Source organism: Anarrhichthys ocellatus, unplaced genomic scaffold (genome assembly GCF_004355925.1).
Source record: "Anarrhichthys ocellatus isolate YVR2014 unplaced genomic scaffold, GSC_Weel_1.0 scaffold3, whole genome shotgun sequence".
NCBI lineage: Eukaryota > Metazoa > Chordata > Actinopteri > Perciformes > Anarhichadidae > Anarrhichthys > Anarrhichthys ocellatus.
In genome coordinates this window covers 1683259-1705845 of record NW_022280033.1, presented here as the reverse complement: position 1 = coordinate 1705845, position 22587 = coordinate 1683259, and the positions used below count along the sequence as shown (strand labels likewise).

The 22587-nt window shown below is 42.0% G+C and overlaps 1 protein-coding gene across 1 annotated transcript in view; it reads right to left on the bottom strand.

Annotated features, from left to right (window-relative positions):
* LOC116398149 (DNA helicase MCM8-like) overlaps positions 1-13778 on the bottom strand; it is a 27993-nt gene extending 14215 nt beyond the window's left edge. The window contains exons 1-2 of the mRNA XM_031874220.1: positions 13704-13778; positions 9104-9236 (exon numbers count right to left, since the gene is read on the bottom strand). Coding sequence (XP_031730080.1) covers positions 9104-9236; positions 13704-13778 — 208 coding nt within the window. The remainder of the gene's footprint in view (positions 1-9103; positions 9237-13703) is intronic.
* Between the last annotated feature and the right edge of the window lie 8809 nt (positions 13779-22587).

Here is a 22587-nt window from a genome sequence, read left to right as displayed (position 1 = left end):
CTCTCTCTCTCTCTCTCTCTCTCTCTCTCTCTCTCTCTCTCTCTCTCTGTGGTGTGCCAGCTAACAGTGTCACAGGCTTCACTGCTTTACCAATTCCATCAAAAAGCTATTTAACAAACCGCAGACCTGGGCAGCCGTGCCTGCAATGCCTCCACTATACCTTCATTTTTCCATCTCTCTCTTTCTCTCTTACTGTCTTTCGATCCCTCCCTTTCCTTTCCCACCACTATCCCTTTCTTTCCCCAGTATCCTCAGTTTCTTTCTGTTTTTCAGCTCTTCCTTTCCTTGACCCCCCATCTCCACCTCTGTCGGCTCTTCAGACGTCCCAACCCTCTTGTTGTTTTCTTTGTTTCTCTCTGTCGGTCCAGTCAGTCAAGTTGAAACAGTTACCTTGAGAGGAACAATACCTGTGTTTTCTAATCATTATTTTCCTCATAATTTATCACGCTTAGTCACGCTTTATGAACAGCGCTACAAGTGTTTCCAAAACATGCATCTAATGTAATCAGATGTAAATCAGATTTTATGATATCGCACATATAGCTCCACAAGGGAATAGTTTCTGGATCCTCAACGTGCTTTGCATTTTTTAAAAGACATGTCCTGTCAGAAATGATAATGTTTTACAGTATTTCCAGCTGTGATACACAGAGAAACTTGCTGTGCAAAGTAGAGACCCACTAGTAAACACTTCAGAATTCAAGGGTCCTCTTGAGATGAACCATCTTGTTATAAATAAACCAGCATATGAGCCAACTAAATAACATTGTTCAACATTTTGTGAAATATGCTTATTTCCTCGCTGAGAGTTGGAGGACAAGATCGATACGACTTGTGTCTCTGTATATTAAAGAAGGAGCTGCAGCCAGGAGGGAATTAGCCTAGCTTAGCATAAAGACTGGACGCAGAGGTATAAACAACTACTCTGGCTCTCTACAAAATATAGGAAATACACCGACCAACACACGCTAACTTACTAACATGGTCGTATTCATACACAAACACAAACATTTAGTGGTTTAAAAGAGTGCTATACGATGTAGTCTTTATGCTAAGCTATGCTAATTAGCTTCCGGCTAGCTACATGGCATTACACAGACATGAGAAATGGTATCTTCTCTTTAGCTCAAGAGTGCAAAGCTTATTTCATGACAAACTGTCATAAGCGATCATATCTTTTGCTATTTTCTTTTCTTTGTACAGCAAGTTTCTCTGCATCTTTCGCAGTTGACACTGATACAGTTGTACTGCAGAAACAGTTTTCCATAATTAATGATGGAAGATGTCTTTTTTATTTCAGTTTTCAGATGCAAAGCAACACAAAGTCACAGTTTATACAGCTTGAAGCTCCACAGTCGCCCTGAAAGGAAGAAGCTGTTTCCCCCCTTGTCTCCAGCCCTCCTTCCTCCATCACCCCGTTGACTTTGATTTGTTGATGTATCTTTTTGTTGACACAGTGGTTTTGTGTGAGCTCGGCTTCCACCCCCCCTGACTGCAGGTGCCAACATTTCCTCGTGCTTCAGGCTGTGCCCTTGGTTGTTTTCTGATCCATTTTTTTCTCGCCTTCAAATGCCTAAGGTAATGCAGCCAGCTAGAGTCCTCCCAGACACTCTGGTTAGCAGTAGTTGTCTATGTAGTTACATTCATGCCTTAATACGAAGACCAACAAAAAAGCATTCAGTTATTTGCATCTACATTTTTTATCTTTTTGAAACTTCTAAATTATTTTTTGCCTTCTTTCACACAAATAGTCAATTTTCTTTTCTGTTTCCAACTGTTTCCCTATTTTCTTATTGCTTTGGGTGCAGTTTATGTCCACATTAATCTTAAGGGGAGTTCAGTGGTGGGGGGTCCCTCTCTGGGTAGCAGTAATTACTCAGCGGCACTCTGTGGTGTGAACATTTCGCCCCTGATAGCGCCAGGTGACACCACAAACTGCGAGCTCCTTCCTCGATGCAGCAGAAGTGAGAATCTGTATATATATATATATCTGTATATATGTATATTCAACATATTTAAAGTTAGACTTTAATTGAATTTCTATTTTTCAAAATGTATTTATTTCTAGTTAATTGTTTATTAATGGCTTTTTATTCAACCTGATCTCACGGGTAGGCATGTATATAGCACAACATTCTCAGAACATTCCATGTGTCATGATACCGCTTTTTAGGCTCTTCTCGTCGCCGCCACGTCGTTAACGTTAAACTGACACAGTTTAGGCGACGAAACCACTAAATTAGGTTTAGGACAAAAATCATGGTTGGGGTTTAAATTTGTAGATAAACTAAAAAACAGTAACATGAATAAGGAAAACACGTCACAAACATTACCAGTGTAATTTCTAAATTACTCAACAACTTTTTGGGACTCGAACGACAGTTTCATAGTTGAAACTCCAGTGTTTGTTTGACCTGTCCACCACCCGTCCCTCAGGCTCTATGTTGGCTGTTTTATAATGACGCGGGTTGGTTTTACATTTTTGAAAGTTGGTGAATCGTGTCAGATGCCAAAGGAGCACTGACCAACCGTCGGTATTAGTAAGAAGATATTAATTAACTTATTAGTCGTGTAACCTCATACAACGGTTCGTATGATATTCTACGAAAAATAAATAAACTTCTGTCTTCACAAGAAACAACTTAATTAGGTTTAGGCAACAAAACATCTTAGTTTGGTTTAGGAAAAGATCGACATTTGGGTTAAAATAACTACCGAAGTGCCATAACTACATTACACAAACCAGCATTGATTGGAACGAACAGCAGTCTCCTGGCTCTCACTAGTTGTTGGATCCGTCCACTTCCCCTCCCTTCCATCCTGTGTTGTTTTGCACTCTCTATACTTCCTTGTTTGCGATTACGTGGAAAACATACAAATTGATCTTGTGGGATATCTACGAACTGTTGCGCAGTATTTTTCGTAGGTTACGAATGACCAGCCTGGTCATTTTTCTAGGTAATATTTAAAAACAACAAAATAACTTTTTGGAGGATATCACACAAACCTTTCGTGTGAGGATATTTTGCGCCATGGTCAAACTTTTAATTACTGTGAGAACTTTTAGGACCTCTCATTTGGGATGCCCCCCGAAACTCGGTTCCAAATGAGTAAAAACCCGGAGTGTTGATAAGGTCCGGAGTTAACGGTTCTGCTATCGGTATTTTAAAAGTTACGGAGTGAGAGCTCCCTTAGCGATGCCATGTGGAGTTTTCTAATAAGAATAGGTTAATAAATAAAAGCTAATCACTTAGCTCATTGCTAATGTATTTTAAAGACTTCTTGTGTTGCGGCTCAAGAAAGACTATCTGTTTACAAGCATAATGAAGCAATGTCGATTCTTTTCTAAATTGGCTTTTTTTCTCACAATATAATCAAAAACAACCGATAAGCGTACCAGTGTTGATAAAATCCCAACAATACGCATCCCTACCTCTCCGTTTGACAGTCTATTTTAACTTCTGATGAAGACTGTGAGTCACGGTCAAAAGCTACGGATCAGACAAGTAAGTGAACCTTGTGTTGATATGGTTTGAGCAGTATTTTACATAATGATGATAATATCACTGTATATCCATCTATCGATCTCCACAGAAGCAGATGATGCTCGTCTCAAAGTTTTGGATGTTTCGTCCTTGGTGTGTAACTCTCCTCATGCTGTTGTGGGAATGTGTTTTTTATTTTGAGTGTGAGGAGGAGGAAGAGGAGGGTGTGTTCAGCAGGAGGCCTGAGATTGTGCTGAGACAATCATCTGTACCTCTACCTCCCTCATTCCCCTTTCTCTCCTCTCCCTGCCTCCCTCTGTTTGTTTCCCTCCCTCTATCTCTCATCTCCTCACCTACAGCGCTGGCAGTAATAGACATTGAATTACAATTAATCTTACCTCACTCGATTTGCCAATAGCCATCCTGCCGCGAGCAGAGGAGGAAGGGAAGGAGGCAAAGGAGGAGAGACGAGGGGAGGCAGGGACGATCGAGGGAAAGAGATTAGGGCGAGAGGAGAATGATGCTGCAGTAACTTCTGTGACAGTGTTTTCATTCAATATTTCACTATGCTGGATTGGTGTTTGTTTATTTGTTGCAGTCATACCGCAATAACACTTATTTGAATTTGACGCAGAGGGGAGAGAAAGAGGAAGAGGGGAAGGCGAGGAGAGCAGGGGAGGGGAACCTACTCCAACAGTTTGAGTGCTATATTCTCTTTGTGTGTGTGTGTGTGTGTGTGTGTGAAGGAGCAAAACACAAAAAAACAGAGTTATTAGCTGAGATATTAGAGACAGAGGTTAAAATGACAGCGAGATTTAGAAAGAAAAACGAAAGAAGGCGATAAAGATGTAACAGCTTGCCATTCAGCAAGCTGGACTCCACCTGGCAAAGTGACGTGGGTAATTCCTTAAACCCCAACCAACCCGCTGTGCACTAGCCCGTGCTTGGATCTAAATAAAACAAATGCAGCAACAGTGAGGAGACGCAAAAGAAGGAGAGGAGGAACGTATTCTGTTTCTGCAGTGAGTGAGGCCTGAGAGCTCGTCCTTGGCGCTCAGTCTTTTCCACTAAGCTAGTGGTGTCCCGTGGAGAAAGGCTTTGGCTGGAGCGGTAGAAGCGGAGAGCTCCGGTCGCGGATGTTGAATTTGCAGCGTTAAACAGGTATGCACATTACTAGCTGGCATTTGGAGAGCAGCGCTGCTGGGCAGCTCTTCGCAGGCTTCTACACTTCCGGGCTCCAGGCGTGGTTTTTACCAGGGATGGCGATGGGCTTTTTTCCTGGAAGCCCCAGAGTTTTTCTTTCGCCTTTCTCTTACGCTCTCTTCTGTTTGGTTCCTGGAGGAGATGAAGCCCGGCTTCGTCCTCAATTGTATTACCACCGGGGACTAAAATCACGGGATGTTTGCCAAATCCTGCAGAAATGAGGAGCAGTGTTTCTTCATGCCTGTTTTTGACAGAAAGGTTTCTTCTGTTATGTGCTTTCCAAAGCAGTTATGTCCTCTATGTGACTTGTTGTCATATTAATAATAATAACTGCATAATTGCAGCAGCTCATTTCTCTGATTAGCACACCTTCAACCAGAGAAGGGAGCAAAGCTTGAAATCAATGGTTCTGGTACACTGGCACGTTAAAAACCCAAGAAGACATATTTCCAGATTGTCAGACATTTGATCACATATCGCAAATCACATTGGTTCATATTATATTGTAATATTGGAATGTTTCTGGCTGACGCTCTTTCATTTTATTCTTCATTGATTTCTTTGGCCTTTATAAGCAGCAGAGGAACTACAAACTGACAAAAAAACAGCCTCAAAGACATATTTTGGCCCTATAAAGTTGATGTGGTTAACATTAACGACAGCGTCGGGAGAGACAGCGGGTTGTGGCCAGCGGTAGTGCTGGATCGAACCTGTGTAAGGGCAGCAACAGAGTTTTCTGATCTGGAGAGGTCGGGGCGATCCCCCCGAGATCAGACCTCCTAAATTGTTATAGCTCCGCTATCTGGAGGTCTGTCTCCCAGAGCTGCTCCATACTCTTCCTGGCGAAGTAATCTCATGGCAGCGGCAAGGACGAAAGAAAATATTTGTAACTTTTCTTTCACTTTGGTTTTAATCCAATAAACAGACTATCAAAACATACACAGACCGTACAGCCCCGGTTAGTGGCACAATAAACACAATAAAGGTCACATCTGAAGATTATGGGATCGCCTTATTATAAGATGCAATGTTTGATTTCAAAGTTGACAATAGAAAGTTTGTAAGAATATATGAAAGTGTCTCTCGGCTGACAGTCAGTCATGTTTTGGACCTTGTGCTGCTTCAACAGACATGCAGCAGTCAATTTGCAGAAGTGGCAGCCTCTGCGTTAAGAAGATCAGCAAAGTGTTTACGTTCCTTCTTCCGTACGGCCATGAAGGGTTTTTACCTCTGTAGGTTCAGAGTTTTGCTTTAAATATTTTTACACATACCAGAAAGCTAAAGTTAAACCGATGGAGGAACAAAACCACACACTGCAAGCGAGGTCAGAAGATGCATCTGTTAGTATACCTAAATAAAGCAACAGGCACCAGAAATTGGAATAAACTTCAGTTTACAGTTGTGAAGCTCAACCTGCTGCTTCCTTTTTTTATTTTATTTTATTTTTATTATTTAATTATATTTAATTTGCTGTTTACTGACGCGTTAATCATTTCCTCTCCACTGAAGAAAAATGAATCTGCAAATTCATGATCTTGCCTTATTGTTCACAGGAAGCTGTCAGAAGCAGGGAGAATGAATGCACACACACCACATATCATGACAAAAATATCAGAACAAGTGCTGTCTTATGCTAACGTGATGCAGGTTTTTATATCAGATAATTAAGCGTACATGTCCCCCACTTCACCTGCTCGATATGCATATAATTACCAAACAAATATTCAAATAGCAACAAAGACAGTCTGCCTGATCTAGGAAAAAAAAAGAACTGATACTTCGATCATTTTTCTACATTTTCTGTTCAGTTACATACATCTTTCCTGTAGCACATCCCTCAAACTAGTTTTAGCTCAAAGAATGCAGTGAGTGCAGAGAATTTCAAGGTAAACCTCTCTGAATCGCAGGCTTACACGCAGCCGAACAATGAGCTCTGGTTCACCTGATAACATCTGACTGATGTGTGACAGCGGACAAAAGGCTTTTGAAAACCAAGCCTCTTCCTGCAAGCACACCTGGATCCTCTGTCGGGCAGAGTAAACCAAGCGGTGGCACTGTTTCTGAGTTCACTGATGAAACCTGCTGCAAGGTTACCCCATGTTGAGCATCTATAAACCAGGCTGTTATTCAGAGTTACTACGAGGAACTTTCATTTTGATTTTGGCGGTCGCTGTGGACAAACACGGTTGTGTTTCCGAGCACCAGAGTCTGATTTTGCAGGGCTCAAGAATAACAACATAGAAATCTTCTTGCTGATGGTTTTGTTTACCTCTGTAAGTCATAGGCATACCAATTAAATGTTCCTTGTGGTAACATTAGACTGTTGGCATCCTTTTCTCACTTGAAGGGGACACTTGTATGTTCTTATACCATATATTAATATATCCCATAGAACCATGTGTATGGCAGAATGGGGTGACACACAACAAACGCCAAAGTTTGGAGACACCACGTTGTACACTATGGATGCTCAGTCAGTTTTTAACATGCAGACATGTCAATCTGAATGAAGCAACGGTTACAGGGTAATATATTTAGTTAAAAAAACAAGAAAAACAAAGCAAAGCAGAAAATCCAACCAGGAAATGTTTGACATTTTTACTGAATGAATAACTGAAAAGATGAGTTGATCATTAATATTGTTGGCTATTATTTGTTTTGTCACTGACAAATTAGTCTGCAACAAAATGATAAGTGAATTTAGCATTTAACATGTGACCTAAGTGGGTCACCACATCGACTAGTCATCGATCAAAGTAACTGTTTAGATCTAACAAAGACCTTCCTGTAACCAAGCCAGTGGTCACAACCTGTGATCATGTGAGTCTACTTTGCTGAAGAAGACGGTGACATGTGGTTAAAGCTCCGAAATATCTAATTGAAATAAGATTATGTTGTTAGTGTTACCAACATTATTCTTGTTTTATTTCTGTTTTACAGTCTTGATTGAAGTTTTTTGCTTAAGTCATCATTACTCTTCATCAGTTCAAAACACAATTGTTGCGCAAGACACTGAAATGTAGATGAAATATTGATCGAATGATGAACGTTACTATTATCATTCAATACTGTAAGGAAAAAGTGAAGGAGGTAAGCAAACAAGTCCTCCCTTGTGAATGATTCACAAAAACAAAACAAAAAGCGTGTCCCCAACTTTTACACATCTTTCTTTACTCCGAATAATGAAATGTCAGCATTCAGAGGAAATCATTATGGGTTCTTTAATGCACTTAAAGCTTGAAGACAATGTTCTGTCTTTGTCTGCATCCTCCCTGCAAGGCCACTTGTGTTTTGTTCCCCTCTTCACTGGTGGATTTATACTTGCAGATGTTATCTGTTGGCACTTAAATAAAAGTCAAATGGATAAAGTTTGTGCAGGCCTGGTCAAAAGCTGTAAGACTTTGAAGAGCCGACTTCTCTGATGAACAAAGCAGAGTAAGGAATTTAAAGTGTAGATTAAAGTGACATCAAGTGAAGCCTTCACTCCTGGTTTGCAGCCAATGTTGTGCTCCCACAGTCCAAGGTCCTGCGGATTTTCTATTCTGTGCTAAAAGGGTTCTTATACTATGGGTCAGTAAACAAAATGGGCTGTGGTCCGATAAATGGTCCCTACATGGCTGGAGTGGGACTATTTTTTCCTTAAATTGCTCTGGGTGTCGGAGCCAAAAAGGTTAGGCTTCTCATTTAGTTGCCGAGTTTTAAAGCTACTGATGCTAAACTGAAATGGTTTGGAAACCTTTTACCTTTCAGTCAACACAATAAAAAACACTGCAGAGGTTGTGAACTGAATCAAAGGTTTAAATTGAACGTGTGGCCAATGTCGTCAAGTTAAGATTAAAGATCTGCTGAGGAAGATTATGATCAAAAAGCTCAAGAACAGCTACTGAATGGACCATGCGTTGAGACTGTTTTGTTTTAGTTTTAACTGAATTTCAGCAATATTTAAGTTTAGTTTACCGACTATTACCCACCGTTACTCGGACACTTGGACAGACGACGAGTTCAGGAACCAAGAACAACTCTACATGACATGGGGAAAATTACAACAAGACTTGTGGAGAGTTTTGCCACAATCTTGACACAGAGTGTCTTATAAATGATAGTAGAAATAAGTACTGTAAAATTAATTTAAATGAGGAAATTAACACCTCTTTTGAAATATTCTTAAAGAACAAGGAACATGACTGGTTATGAAAGTAACACCTCTGTTTTACCTACAAACGCAAACAAGACAATCAGCAAGAATATTGTCTATTTCTATAGTTCTTCTTCGTGCCTGTCATCGGATCCAATTCCCTCCAAAACGCAATGAAACAATTTATAGCGTGCAGGTTCAACATAATCTCCTTCAGCTCAGACTCCAGCATGGCCTGGACAGACCCAGACCACCTTGGACCTGCAGTCAGAGCTCCAACGGTAGGTGGAGAACTGAGTGCCCAGCAGCAGTGGCTTCTCCTCCGGTCTGGAGCAAAGCTTTTTCTTGCTGCTCCGCTGCGAGACAACCCCGACACCACGATGCTGGAGACCGAGGCCGTATTGCTGGGCTTGCTGAGGTAAGGGAGGAAGAACCAGAACCAGGACTGAGCGCAGGTGCTGGTGCTCGGAAACACTACTGCTTTTGACCAAAATCAACACCAGTGAAGTTCCTTGTAGTTACTTTAAAGACAGAGCTCTTAGAAAAAGAGTTTGAAGTTCTTTCTTACCTCTGCACACCTGCGTGACATTGAGAGTGTGTACACGTCAGATTGTAGGTTTAGGAAAGTTGTAGAAGTTGTCAGACGCAGCACCCACATTTTGATGTTGGGGGTGCTGAATCCGATGCTGTTGTGGGATCTGACAAGCACTTGATTTGAATACTAACTCTTTGGTTTGGGTGAATTTCCAGGGTAAGACTGCGGTGTGCTCTTCAGGGACAAAAAAACAAGTTGTGTGAATCAAAGTCTATTTCTGGGGAACAGCAGGGAAAGAAAGTGACTTTGAAATTGACTTGAACAAACCGGCCTTCAGTCTGGACTCTGGTATCGGCATAAATCTGGTTCAGGATGGAAGAGGGGTGCTGCAGGAGACGGCCCTGCCTCCTGCTGTTTCTCCTGACGTGTGCTGAATGAAAAGTAGTCCCACAACAAGTTCAAGCTTGAGCAGATATATGTTGGTGAAGTCAAACGGTGATATATTGTCGAGTGTTTAATGCCTTGTTGTAATCAATGCAAGGAGCCCCCGAGGGAAGACGAATATGTGATGTGATATGTTTTCTGGCTGCCTGACAGAGAAGTAGAGGAAACACCCAAACCTGGACAAATTGTAGGATGAATAAAGGCTGTTGTGATTTTCTGTGTGATGGTAAAATAATACTCTCTCCCATCAAACCTGACTGTCTCGGTGCTGTGATTTATGATCACATACATTTGTATGCGCTAGAGTCAAATCATCCGAGGTATGATGTTTTGTTTTTTTAACTCTGGATAAAAATACAGATATTAATACACGGTCATAAGTACAGACAGGTACGCCATAATGTTCATTAAGAAAATAGCAAAACAATCTCCCTCTCTCAGTGTTAAGAAACCACGGATCAATACAAAATACTAATCATTTATTCTTTGGAAAGCGGCCCAAGTTTCCACCAGACCTGAAATCTGACCTGAAACCTGAAATCTGTGTTTTTTTCAAATACCCTGCAAAATAACAAACAAACAAATTGGACCAAACATAACCTCGTGAGTGGGTGTAACAACTGTGAGCAGAGGAGGTGCCGACACACATAAGGGAGTCTGGGAAACAATTTGTAAAACCCGTATTTTGTAGTGTTGTTTAAATTGATGTCAGATGAACAATAGTTTTTGGTTTCCTTTCAAAATTCTGCTCCTGAAACACGATTAAATGGTTTGCTGTTTTAGCTCAGTCGTTTTTTGGCCTTTGCCCATTCCAATGTCGCAGGCCGTGTATCTGTTGCATGCGATCCAGTGAAATGCAAAAAATGCAATACAAAGCAAACACAATCAAACAATTTGCATCAAAGGTCAGATCTTGGCTGGAGAATCGGTTGGCAGACAAACACTAAATGGATTCCAACTTTCAACTTCCGAGGCCTGAGACCCTGCCAGCTCTTTGTTCTACGTCATCGAACCTTTTAACTGTTGAACTATGTAGCGCGGGTCGGTTTCAACTGCATTCATTTAGCATTGGTGGGAGACCACAGCAAGTAAGCTGACACCTCTGCAGAAACCAAACAAAGTTGTGTCCAATGCAAAACAAAAACGAGTCCAAATCAAAAGGTCGGAAGTCTGATGAAGTTATTGGTGCAGTGCAGTCACACTTGGACCAACACAGACAGAGATGCGGACTGTAAACCAAAACGACCAACCTGCAGTAGAAGCGGTACTAGGAACCTGCAGTGGAATAGGCCCTTCACACCAGCTATTTTGACATGCAGGGTAAACACAGATGTAATTGATAAAACTGATAAAGGTCCCATTCTATTTAGTGTCAAAGCCATTACAGTGAGCCAGCATGCACAATACCAGGACCCGAGCCCAGCTAAATGGAACAGGGCCATAATTCCTTTTTTGGAATCACACCTGTGTTCACCCTGCCATGTCAAAATGGCTGCTGTGAAAAGGGCCTATTGGCATCCAGCGTGGAAGCAGAGGTTCATGTTGTGCAGCCAGCTCCCTGCCTGCCTGCTGTTTGGCCACAGCTCTCCACTTACACTGTTTTCAACAAACATCTCCACTGCAGTTAGAAAAAGTTAGAAATATTATGGATATAAAGGCAACTACTTGTTGTAGGATGCTGAATTTCTGAACATTGTGACGCTGCTGCAGGACTGTGCGTAAAACAGCTCAAAAGCTCTGACACACACTAGGGCTGTCACGTTTTATTTGAAAGTTTAACTGACATTTACAGCAGGAATGGCTGTGTAATTTCATGGCAATTCATGTAATAGTTTTCAAGACATTACACCGAAAGATGGAAAATGTCTTGTGGAGCTAGAGGGAAAAGTCAGAAGATCACATAAGTCATTAGGAGTCTTCCTCTGGTGATCATGAACGTCTCTACAAAGGTTTGTGGCAATCCATCCAATATTTGTTGAGATATTACAGTCTGGACCAGGCGGCAACCTCCGGTTCTAAAAAAAGTGAAGCCATTGCTGAAGTGTGTTAAAATTGCATTCTCTCTAGTGACCAGCAGGGGGTGCCTCCTCTGGTTGTATAGAAGTCTATGAGAAAATGACTCTACTTCTCTCTTGATTTATTACCTCAGTAAACATTGTAAACATGAGTTTATGGTCTCAGTCTCTAGTTTCAAGTCTTCTTCAATACAGCATGATGTTCATTAAGTAAATGATGGTCCATTTAGAGTCAAACAGACCATAAAGCAGGGTATGATTTAGGGCGGGCTTACTGTGATTGACAGGTCTCTACAACAGCAGTATACAGCGTCTCTACATCACTCCTCCGCCGTCCAAATATAGTCACGTTTGCTCCTTGGTAGCAAAAAAAGCCGAGATGGCGAAGGCTATATCGCCGAACACAAGGCTTCAAAACGGCCAAACCAATGGGTGACGTCACACGTCCACCTCTTATGCACAGCCTATGGTCTGGACCCAAGTGGACCAGCATTGATACCCCTAGTCCTGCTGCCAGAATAGCAAAAAATTGATAATAAAAACAGCCGCACCAGAGCATTTGATCTGGAAACATATCCCCAAAATTTCATGTATCACTTCTTTCTTTCACCTCGACAGTATTATCCCATTTCTGTGCTTTAGGATTCTATTTGGGATAACTGGAACGCAAACACTCCAATAAATGTTGACTCGCCTGAAAGTAAGACCACAGAGCCCCAGTAATGACGGATATGAAGTGACATTTTCCATTTTTATACAAGCAGGTCTGCTTATTAGTGAGAACACAAAGTGGAAGCTGCGGCGGTATGTGGCTCAAGTCGTAGTCACAACATCAGGTGGAATGAAAAATATATTTCACCTTCGATTGGTAACAGCGGTCGAGACGCCTGCTGCTTCCCCAAGAGCCGGGTCTGCTAATGACAGTGATTTATAGCACTTGAGATGTTTAAAGTATACAATATAATGTAACTGTTCCATTGTGCCCTACAATACCCTGCAATATCATACAACACACACACACACACACGGTTTCTCAACCATATCTTTCAATTACTCAAATTCTCTCCCCCCCCCCGCACCAGTCTCGACCCCTCTACTCCTCTTCTCCTTTTCATTCCACATCTCTCCCTCCTGCTCTGGCTGGCTCTTGGCCGTCCGTCTGCCTCTGTGCCGGAGGTGCTGGTTGCTATTTGGATGATTTAGTCCGAGAGGGAGAGAGGGATTTCATTAGCTGTTTACCTGAGGGCCTCTGCTACCTGTGGTGCTATAAGGCTGCTTTATTAGAAGAAGAAGAAGAAGAAGAAGAAGAAGAAGAAGAAGAAGAAGAAGAAGAAGGGGAAAAAAAGCCCACATTCAGCTGTGGAGTGCAGTGGCACAGCGGGTTCGCCCCTTGCAGCTGGTCACGGGTTCGAGTCCTCGGAGTGGGTGCACACATTTGGGCCTGTGCAGCGCTAGGGCGATGCTTTACTTATAATCCAAAGACTCGACGGCGATGAACACAGGGCTTCAGAGGGTTCGGTTGCACTATGAGCTGTTGGTTCGAGTCCTCTGAGTGGGTGTAAGCCCCTGGGCTTCTGATATCTTATGGTGCTATAACACCGGTTTATTAAAAACCCACACCATGCTGGTAGGGAGCTCACGGCAGGTTAACTGTTTACCTGAGGGCCTATGCTGCCTGTGGCACTTCAAGCCTTTTTATGAGTTCTGTTCCAGGTTATTAAAGGAAAAGTCTGCTTTATTAGGCTGTAACTTGAGTCAGATTTTCAGTCATTTCAAAAACAATTTAATTTGTTTTCTCTACAATATTTGCTTGTGACAATTCGTAGTGCCCGATGTCTCGGCTGCTCTCGGCACTTGGTCATGACTGGATTACTGAACAGGCCGACCTGGCACAGGCCCAGGGGTCCAAAGTGTCGAGCAAAGGTCAGCCATTTGTTGCGCCCACCCTCCACCTCGACCATCCCTACAGCTGTGGTTCAAGAACGTCCTCCGTTGACTAAAAACAATGTTGCCAGGGAACACCCCCCCCCTTAAGGATGTTTACGTCAAACAGCTTCAGTGATAATTTACAGTATTTTCCTGTCAAACACCATAAGCTTGGCTAACTTTGATGTTTGTTAAATCTTGTACGATCATCTGACTGCTTTTGTTTCTCCAGGAATTTCTATTCAGCAGTGTTGCAGCTTTCCCAGACGTACATGCTGTTGGTGAGTTTAAAGAAATGAAATTAAATAAGAGATTCAACTTACCCTTGCTACCAGCGGCACGTCATGTCTTTTTAGTTATTCAGTTCTACCTTTTAAAGGAACTACATAGTGAAATATTTCTCATTGGCTGGTCAAGTCCAAAGTTTAAGTTGATGAATGTGATGCTTTATCGGGATGTTTTATCAGGAATCTACACAGGCAAGAAACACAGCGTAAAATAAAGAATGCATTCTTCTGTGAGGTCTCTCTCTCTTGGCAGCGTTTCAGAATAAAAGCAGTATTTGTTTGGTTGTCAACCTGTAGTAAGTGGCAGAATTCATCAATCATATCTTTGTACCGTCAGTTTAAATCAACACTTCTTGGCATGTTGTGTGCACTTTGACATCGTTTGTATGCAGCAGTCAGCTCTCTGCTCTCGGAGACAGCTGGGGATATAAAAGGTCACGCACAAAACCCAACCCAAAAGCCCCCAGACACACACACACACACACACACACACTCACACACACACGTTTGCACCTGAAGCACATATACAAATGCATAGATCACAAATGGAAACAGGTATGATGCACATTTCACACTCCTGTGCACGGCCACGTGCTCTCACATGTGCATAGAAATACAGAAGGTACTCTAACATTCCAAACATCTCTTCAGTGTCAGGTTTAGATGATATGCTAGAATTCCCATTCGACTCAAAAAGGCTAATTTCAAGAAGACATGACTGTATAGCCTCTCTTAAAAACGTAGCGCTGGCAAAGATAAGGGCGGACTGGGAAGGTGAGCTAGGGGGTGACATAGAAGAAGAAGACAGTTCCTCTTGTGCAAAACTCAGCACAATACAATTCAAAGTTCTACATCGAGCTCATTTCTCAAAAGCAAGATTAGCTAAAATGTACCCTAATTCAGATGTTGTAACAGATGTCGTAATACCCCTGCCAACTAAACTCACTTGTTTTGGTCACGCCCTGCTCTGGCATCTTACTGGTCTCTGATCTTTAAAACACTCTCTGTGGCTCTTAATATTGATCTCTAACCAATAGCATCAGCTATATTTGGTGTCACAGATAGACAACACTCTACAATAACAAAAAGACATAAAAACATCATGGTGTTTACGACACTTCTTGCTCATAGAAGAATATTGTTGCATTGGAAATCAAGAAATCCACCAAAGGCGTCTATGTGGTTTAGTGAGCTGATGCAATTCATACAGTTAGAGAAAATAAAATACTCACTCAGGGGGTCAAGGAACAAATTCTTCTCCACCTGGGACTCGGTTCTGACATACTTAGGGGAACTCAAAACTATGCCTGATACCCCCTAGCAGTACTTCTTGGTCTCTAGACCCTAAACCATGAAGCGCACAATAGACATAACAGTTGATGCAGGCGTGTCTACATACAGATGTACAGTGTATGTGTGTGTTTATGTCATGATATCTGGCATGGCAAAATGAGGTGATCTTTTCATTTATTTACTTTTCTGTTCTTCTAGGTGGGTGTACCAGTGGGTGGGAAAGGTTTGTTGTTTGTTTGAATATGTTTAAGACATCTGAAAAACAATGGGAATATAAGTCACAGTACATGTTTACTGTATTCTACGTCTGCCAATATTTCCCCCCCAAAAAAAAAAGAATTGGAAAAAAAAAGAAATACAGAACATGCATCGAGGATGTAAATACATGTATACATGTATATAATACATGTATGTACATAATACATGTATGCCAGGCGCTCACTATCTCTGTGGGTCTCCCTCTTGGCGTCAGTTGGAAGAGATAACGCTGACTGACAGGCGGCCGGGTGGAAAGGTTGCTTTGGAGGCCCATCACTCTGGGAGAGGCCTCCCAGCTCTGTACCGCCTGAAAACCACCGGCGCTGCAGTAAATATATGAATCTTCATCCAAACATCCACACACCCAGACGCTCCATACAAACAGAGAAAGAGGAAATCAGAAACACAAAGCAAGAGAGCGGAGTAAAGGTGAGGAGCAGCGGGGTCACCAGGGAAGAACGAGGAGAAATAATGAGATTGAGATACATAGAGAGACAAGCAGAGAGTTCTTGAGACTGTGGTGCCCCCTTTTCTTACCAGATCAGTGTTTTATAGGCTAATAGTAGTAAAATTGCAAAAAAACTGCAAACTAGCTGAATGTATGTATGCGTTTAGCGCGTATTGTCTTTTCGCTGCATTGGTATTATAAATGCACAGCGAACATTTATTAGCAGACAACACTTAAATCTCACTAAGAAGTCTCAAAGAAGGTGAACTCCTCCCTGAACACAAAAGGTCACTTGATAAGCACCAAAAGTTACTAAGAGAGTACTCAAACATACATTTACATCCTAGTATAATAATCTCATTAAAATTATCAAAAATTAAATTTGCAGCATAACACCCATGATTAAAAGAAGAAAACGAAATCATTATTTAATGACTGACACTTTAAATGGTCCCATTGAAACAGACAGGACTGTACTTTTTTTCCCAATTTAAAATAAGAGGGGGAAAAAGTAATAATACAAAACATTCAATGGCTCACATATGGCAGTTCTCATATTAGACACATCCTCAGAGACACTGTGAGAAAGCAGAAACACAAAGACGAGTCTGTTGTTTGACTGAAATAGTTCAAACGCCGGATCTGTCTGTTGAAATAATCCGCAGACATCCTGGTTTGCTTTGATGGGGCTCCAGAAATAAGAAAAAAAAAAGACTTTTTTCATAGGCGTCATGTTTGCACCATGCCAGGCGCTCACTATCTCTGTGGGTCTCCCTCTTGGCGTCAGTTGGAAGAGATAACGCTGACTGACAGGCGGCCGGGTGGAAAGGTTGCTTTGGAGGCCCATCACTCTGGGAGAGGCCTCCCAGCTCTGTACCGCCTGAAAACCACCGGCGCTGCAGTAGGGCAAGCATCCTGGGAGGCCTTCCTTCCTCTCTGATTCCCCCCCCCCGACCACACAAACAAACAAGGGCTGTTCAACAACACACACACACACACACACATAAACATACCTGGTAGCTGAGGGAGAAACAGAGATGACAGGAGGTGAGAGGAGTCGCAGCTGGAGCTGAAACATCTTTCTTGTTCCCTTCATCACTCGTCGTCTTATTGCTTACAGTCTCCCCTCTCTCCTCTCTCTCCCCCCATGACCTTCTCATCTGACCTCCTGTAATCCTCCCACCTGCCACTCTTTCTCTCCCTGTCTCCTTCCCTTATATTCTCTTCCTATGTCGCCACCCCCCCTGTAGCCCCTTTCTGCCATTTCCTCCCTCCTTCACCCTCAATCCACTCCTGTCACCCCCAAGCTTTCCTGTCACCTTTGCGTCTCCTCTCCACCCTTGCTGCTTTCACCCCTCAAGTCCTCCATGAGCCTCTCCCCCCCTCTTCTAATGAAACCCCTGCCTGTCACTTCACCTCCCCTCCGTTCTTTCATTTCTCGCCTGTCAATCTACCTCCTTACATGACCCAGTTACAGTCAATCCTGCAAACCTTCCTCCTCTTTCCCCCTCCCTGATTTTACGCAGGTGGTCAGCCAGCATGTCCTGTCATCCCTGTCCTACACACACAAAGACACACACACACACGACTTCCTACAGTCTGCCTTGACCTTTTCCCATGAAAAGCCACTGGTTAAGTTCACTTGACAAGTTGATCAGTTTAGCTACTACTTGGTTCACTTGGTGGGGCTAGTTGGGGACTTAATTAGTTAACGACGGGTCTATGGATTCAAGTGCTTCAAAAAATGTTTATGACTATCAACCAGATTAACTGCAAATATTCTATGTCCTCCCTTAGGGAAACAAAGTGGTTGTCTGTGGGTCTATCTCATCAGCACTGCCAGGAGGAACTACTGAAGCATGTCACAGGTGCCCCCCCCCCTCTCTCCTCTAGCTCCATCCTAGCGCTACCTGTGGTTTAGTAGCTAACATCTAATACCAATTTATGCAATTATTCCAAATTAATAATACCCCCACCCCTGCCTTTAATACAGGCAGCTGTATATATATTAGACATTTTGTTAAGATAGAATTTCTTTCAGTTTTGGGGAACTTTATGATGTTCCTCATCAACAACAAGCCAAAAAAACATACAAAACACCTGCATTTGAGCAGAGTATTGGATTTTAAAAAGCTACAACTGACATGAAAATATTGTCTTGTCATGAAATCATTATAAAGATAACATTATTTGAAAATAATGGATGGATCATCTCAAAGCGTCTCACACAACAGTTCACGTGCGTTTCAATGTGTCTTCTCTTTTGGTTTTAGAATGTTGCGGTGCACATATTGCAGCCTTTTCATGTGAAAAACCTGAAAAAAAGCACCTGGCACGCGCACCGAGCCAGCTACTGAGAGCCAGCGCTGTCTTTTTCACTGCCGAATTTCTACATTTCAACCTTTTCCACTCAATTCAGGCCTTCATTCATCTCATACAGCCATATTGCGCCGATGTGGGGAGAGGAGAGAAGAAGCGTGTTTGAGTGCTGATTCTTTTCTCTCGTCTGGCCTTTTGTGCAGAGTAAAGGAAGCGATGGAGAGGAGCTAGAGAGGTCATTAACTGCTTTCTTTCACTCAAGAGGAATGAAAAGGAGGGAGGATTATGAGGGCTGGTGAATCTTTTACTTCATTCATTTAGGGGTACCGACACCATAACAGAAAATTGCATTCCATTTATGATATCACGTGATATGGGAATAGTATAAAAACTCCAGTATTTTCTTTGGACTCGGAACAACAGCCTTTTTTTGCTCTTGCTCACAATTGGTGCTCCCTGTGTGGTAATTCAGAAACAGAGGTCTTTATTCAATGAATAATGGTGAATAATTAGGTAATTTGCAGACATAGTCCGTTCTCTACAGTCTGTTATACATAATTTATGTATTCCATTACATATATATGCACTTTTGTGCTTTTGTTGAGGAGTTTCTGAGAAATCCAACTGGCCCTTTGCTAAGCCCCTCCCCCACCTACACGTGACGTACAAATCTCCAGCTTTCAACACACGTAGACCGAAGAAGACTCTCACTCATTTATAACAAGATACATGACAGGACGGTTTATGTATTCTTGTCATAGTTTCATGTTTGCGCGGTTGTGAGGTGAAAACGTCTAAATCAATTTCTGTCACGGTTGATTGCATCTCGGCGCCTCCTGTTTGTCACAACAGACAGAAAATATGTCCCGTTTGATGTTGAAAATATGCATGTTAAACAGAATACATGCAGAAAGTCCTTTGATGTAAAAACCCAAGTATCTAAGGACTGTGACAAAGTAACAGAACAACTGCCTCTTTGCTGACAAGTTCAACACGACTTTAGTCGCTACTTCAAATAGTCTCAGAGGTGTGCACCACCTCCTCCTCTGTCTGTCTGTCTGTCTGGATAAAGCCTTCACGCAAGGACGCTGACACGGACACGAGCTGACGAGGATCTTTTATACTCCGTTAGGGTTTTCCTTACGGCACGCCGACATTCTCAAAGCTCCTCAAAGTTTTCCATTTTCTCTTTGCCCAACTTCGTCCACGTAGTACAGAACAGGCACGGAGACCCGTCGAAGGGCTCTTGAGTGTCTCTTAAATCAAGCTTCCGAGACACTTCTATGCCAAAAAAGATAGATGGTAAACATGTTTTATATGCCGACGTGATTTTTTTACGTGCAGACACTTTTTGGCGGAGTCCATGTGGTTCAGTTCAGGCAACAAAATCAGTTGAAGGTCTTGGCTTTGGTTACATGTTTTCCATTCAGCCTCAACATTCCTGATTGGAAGCAATGTTTCCTCATTATGTTGATAGAAAAAAACAATCTGGGCTGCATGACATTACCCTCAAATCATATTTGCTTTTGCAAATCAGTAGTCTATGAACGTAAGACTGGTTGGATAACCAGTATGTCTGCACAGAGGAAGAGAAGAGAAGAGCACTACTTGCATGAACACAGATATTAATCAACGATTAAATTAAAAACACAAAATGTCCGTATTTGATTGACAGGTGTACGGCAGAAAAGCTGTCTGATTTAACGCTGATTTAATTCTGTGTTTACAGAGAGTACATTTCATATATATACATGCTTTTCTCAAGCTCCAACAAGCACACAAACACATGAAGTGAATGTATACTGTCAATTCGATCAAAACAAAACACTCGGAATGGAAAATTGATTGGATACAGTTAATTGGTGTGTTAACAAAGCTGTGACTGTGACAGCGTTTAAGGAGAAAACAAAGAGACTGCAATCTGAGACACAAGCTGTGCTCAAACAACAGCAGCTTGCCAACTGATGCTGCACTTCAGGAACTGAGACATTGAGTGTGTTTCTGTAAATGTGAATAATCTGTATGTCATAAGCATTATATTATTTAAGGTGCAACTTAAATCCCATTAAATCATACTTTTTCTGATATTTATAACCATTTATCCCATGTGGGAAGCTGTGTGCTTGTCAAGGTATTGAGGGGATGGAACAATACGCAAGATAACAAAGCACAGAGAGGATTTTCTAACACTACTGTTTTTTGCTAAAGAAATCATATTTAGCACTTGATAAATGTTTTTTTCGGCGGCGCATTGAACAAGGTAAGGCGCGAGACAAGTTGTGTGTTCACGTTTGTTAGTTAAATAAGAAAGGAGACATTGGGGGAAGGCTTATGCTGTTTGTTGTTTCAAGTCTGAGGCTCTTGATTTGTGGAGCAAATCCATCTACTGATATTCTGAGATGTCATTCTCTTCGAATGAACGTAAAACTAGCAGTTTTTCTCGATGGAGAACACAGGACAAGTGATTACAGATCAGATGTGTAAGCTGCGGCATGACTAAATAAATAAGGCAATTTAATTTCAGTTGGACGTTAAGGCTGCCCGCTGTTAAAATGAACTGCAGTCTCTACTTTCTTTCCTGTCTCAGGAGTGTTTGTATGCAGCACCATGTTCCTCCTCAGTCTGTCCTGCTGTCTGCTGCTCTCTCTGCCTCAGTGACTCTCAGACCTTCCGGCTATATGTAAACGACTCAGCATATGCTGGGCCATTTCCGTGCTCTACCTCTGTCTGTCTGTCTGTCCCTCCCCCTTTATGTTCATGCATAAGAACATGCATTTGTGTGCATCCATGTAGACAAACTACTTATGGAAATGCCACTGCTCCCCTGCCTCTCATTATCTCCCTGTTTGCCCTGTATGCACACAGGTTTTATTCTTTTCTATTTAAATGCAACTATCAAAGTATGTGTGCATTCATGTAGATCTGTCAATCTTTCTGTACACATTATTATAGCTACCTGAATATTAAAACTGTCCACAGTCAAAACATTGTATCTGAAGAAATGTCAAGGAAATATATAAAACTTTAGTGTCGCCTACACAATTCTAAGTCATTTAAAAGTAACTCAAATGAAAATATAAATAAATTCTCCAGCTCTGAGGAACTTTTGAAGTCTCTTTCAACACATTTAGATTCACAGAACTTTTACTGTATGTTACCGTGTCTCTCATCAAACCTGTTTCCAGTGCAAGAACTCACTGTACACTTACTGACCAGCACCAGCAACGACAAAGCAAGCAACTAGCTGATGAACATATTGGAGCATTTAGCAGCCTGAGAACCAGATGTTTCTCTAAGGAGATGGTGGAGACCAAACTGGAGCTAATCGGAGAGCAAATATAGGATTAGCATTCTTCAGGTTGACAGAAACCTGACCCCAAATGAATGCTGATGTTGCACCATGTCATGTTAGCCAAAACAACAGTACGATGAGCTCGTCAGAGTCAACAAACAGACTGTTGACAAAAAAACAAGCAATGGATGCAGCTTTTAGCAAAACTATTTGTGTCCACTAATAATTTGTAACTAAATCCACTCTCCCTCCAACTTTCTCTTCCGCTCCATCACATACTGTTTGTACTTTGGTGTGGTTGGTTCTTTGTTTATTTGTCCAAAAGTGAAAAAGAAAATAGCCGTTTCTCTCCATTTGCTAAGTGTTCTTCTCCCCCCCCCCTCTTTTTTTTTGCAGTCTGCCTTTTGTCTACATTGATGTTTGTATTCCACTACTTTTAAAGGTTTCCATTCTCTGCCCACCCCCTCCCTCCATCTCTCCTCCTCCCTCCTCTGCTCTCAGGTGTGTTATTTATGAGTCAGCCTGCTGGCCTGTGAATGTCTCTCCCTTCCATTTTATGCTCAACTCCTTCAGAACTCATTAGACTGTGAAGGGCAATCTACCCCCCGCCTTACATATGGACGTTTGTTTTTAAAGGTGGACTGTGTCTTTCAGCAGAGGCGGGGAAGAGTTGCCGGTAAAAACTTGGATTACATAGCTTTGCGCTACAAGGAATGAAAGTGACAGGAAAAATACTATTGGGAGTCAGTTGGTGCTGAACCAGCCATCTGAATTCTCAGGTGTTTAGCTCTCTTTCCCATCTCCTCACTTTTTTAAGCAAACATTTCAGGTAACACAATCTCAGTGCAATGTAAGACAGAAGCCTACATGGAAATATGTATTAATATATATATATATAACTAAGCTTTTTGGCTCAAAGACTGGGCTAGCCATTAATGGTAAATCAA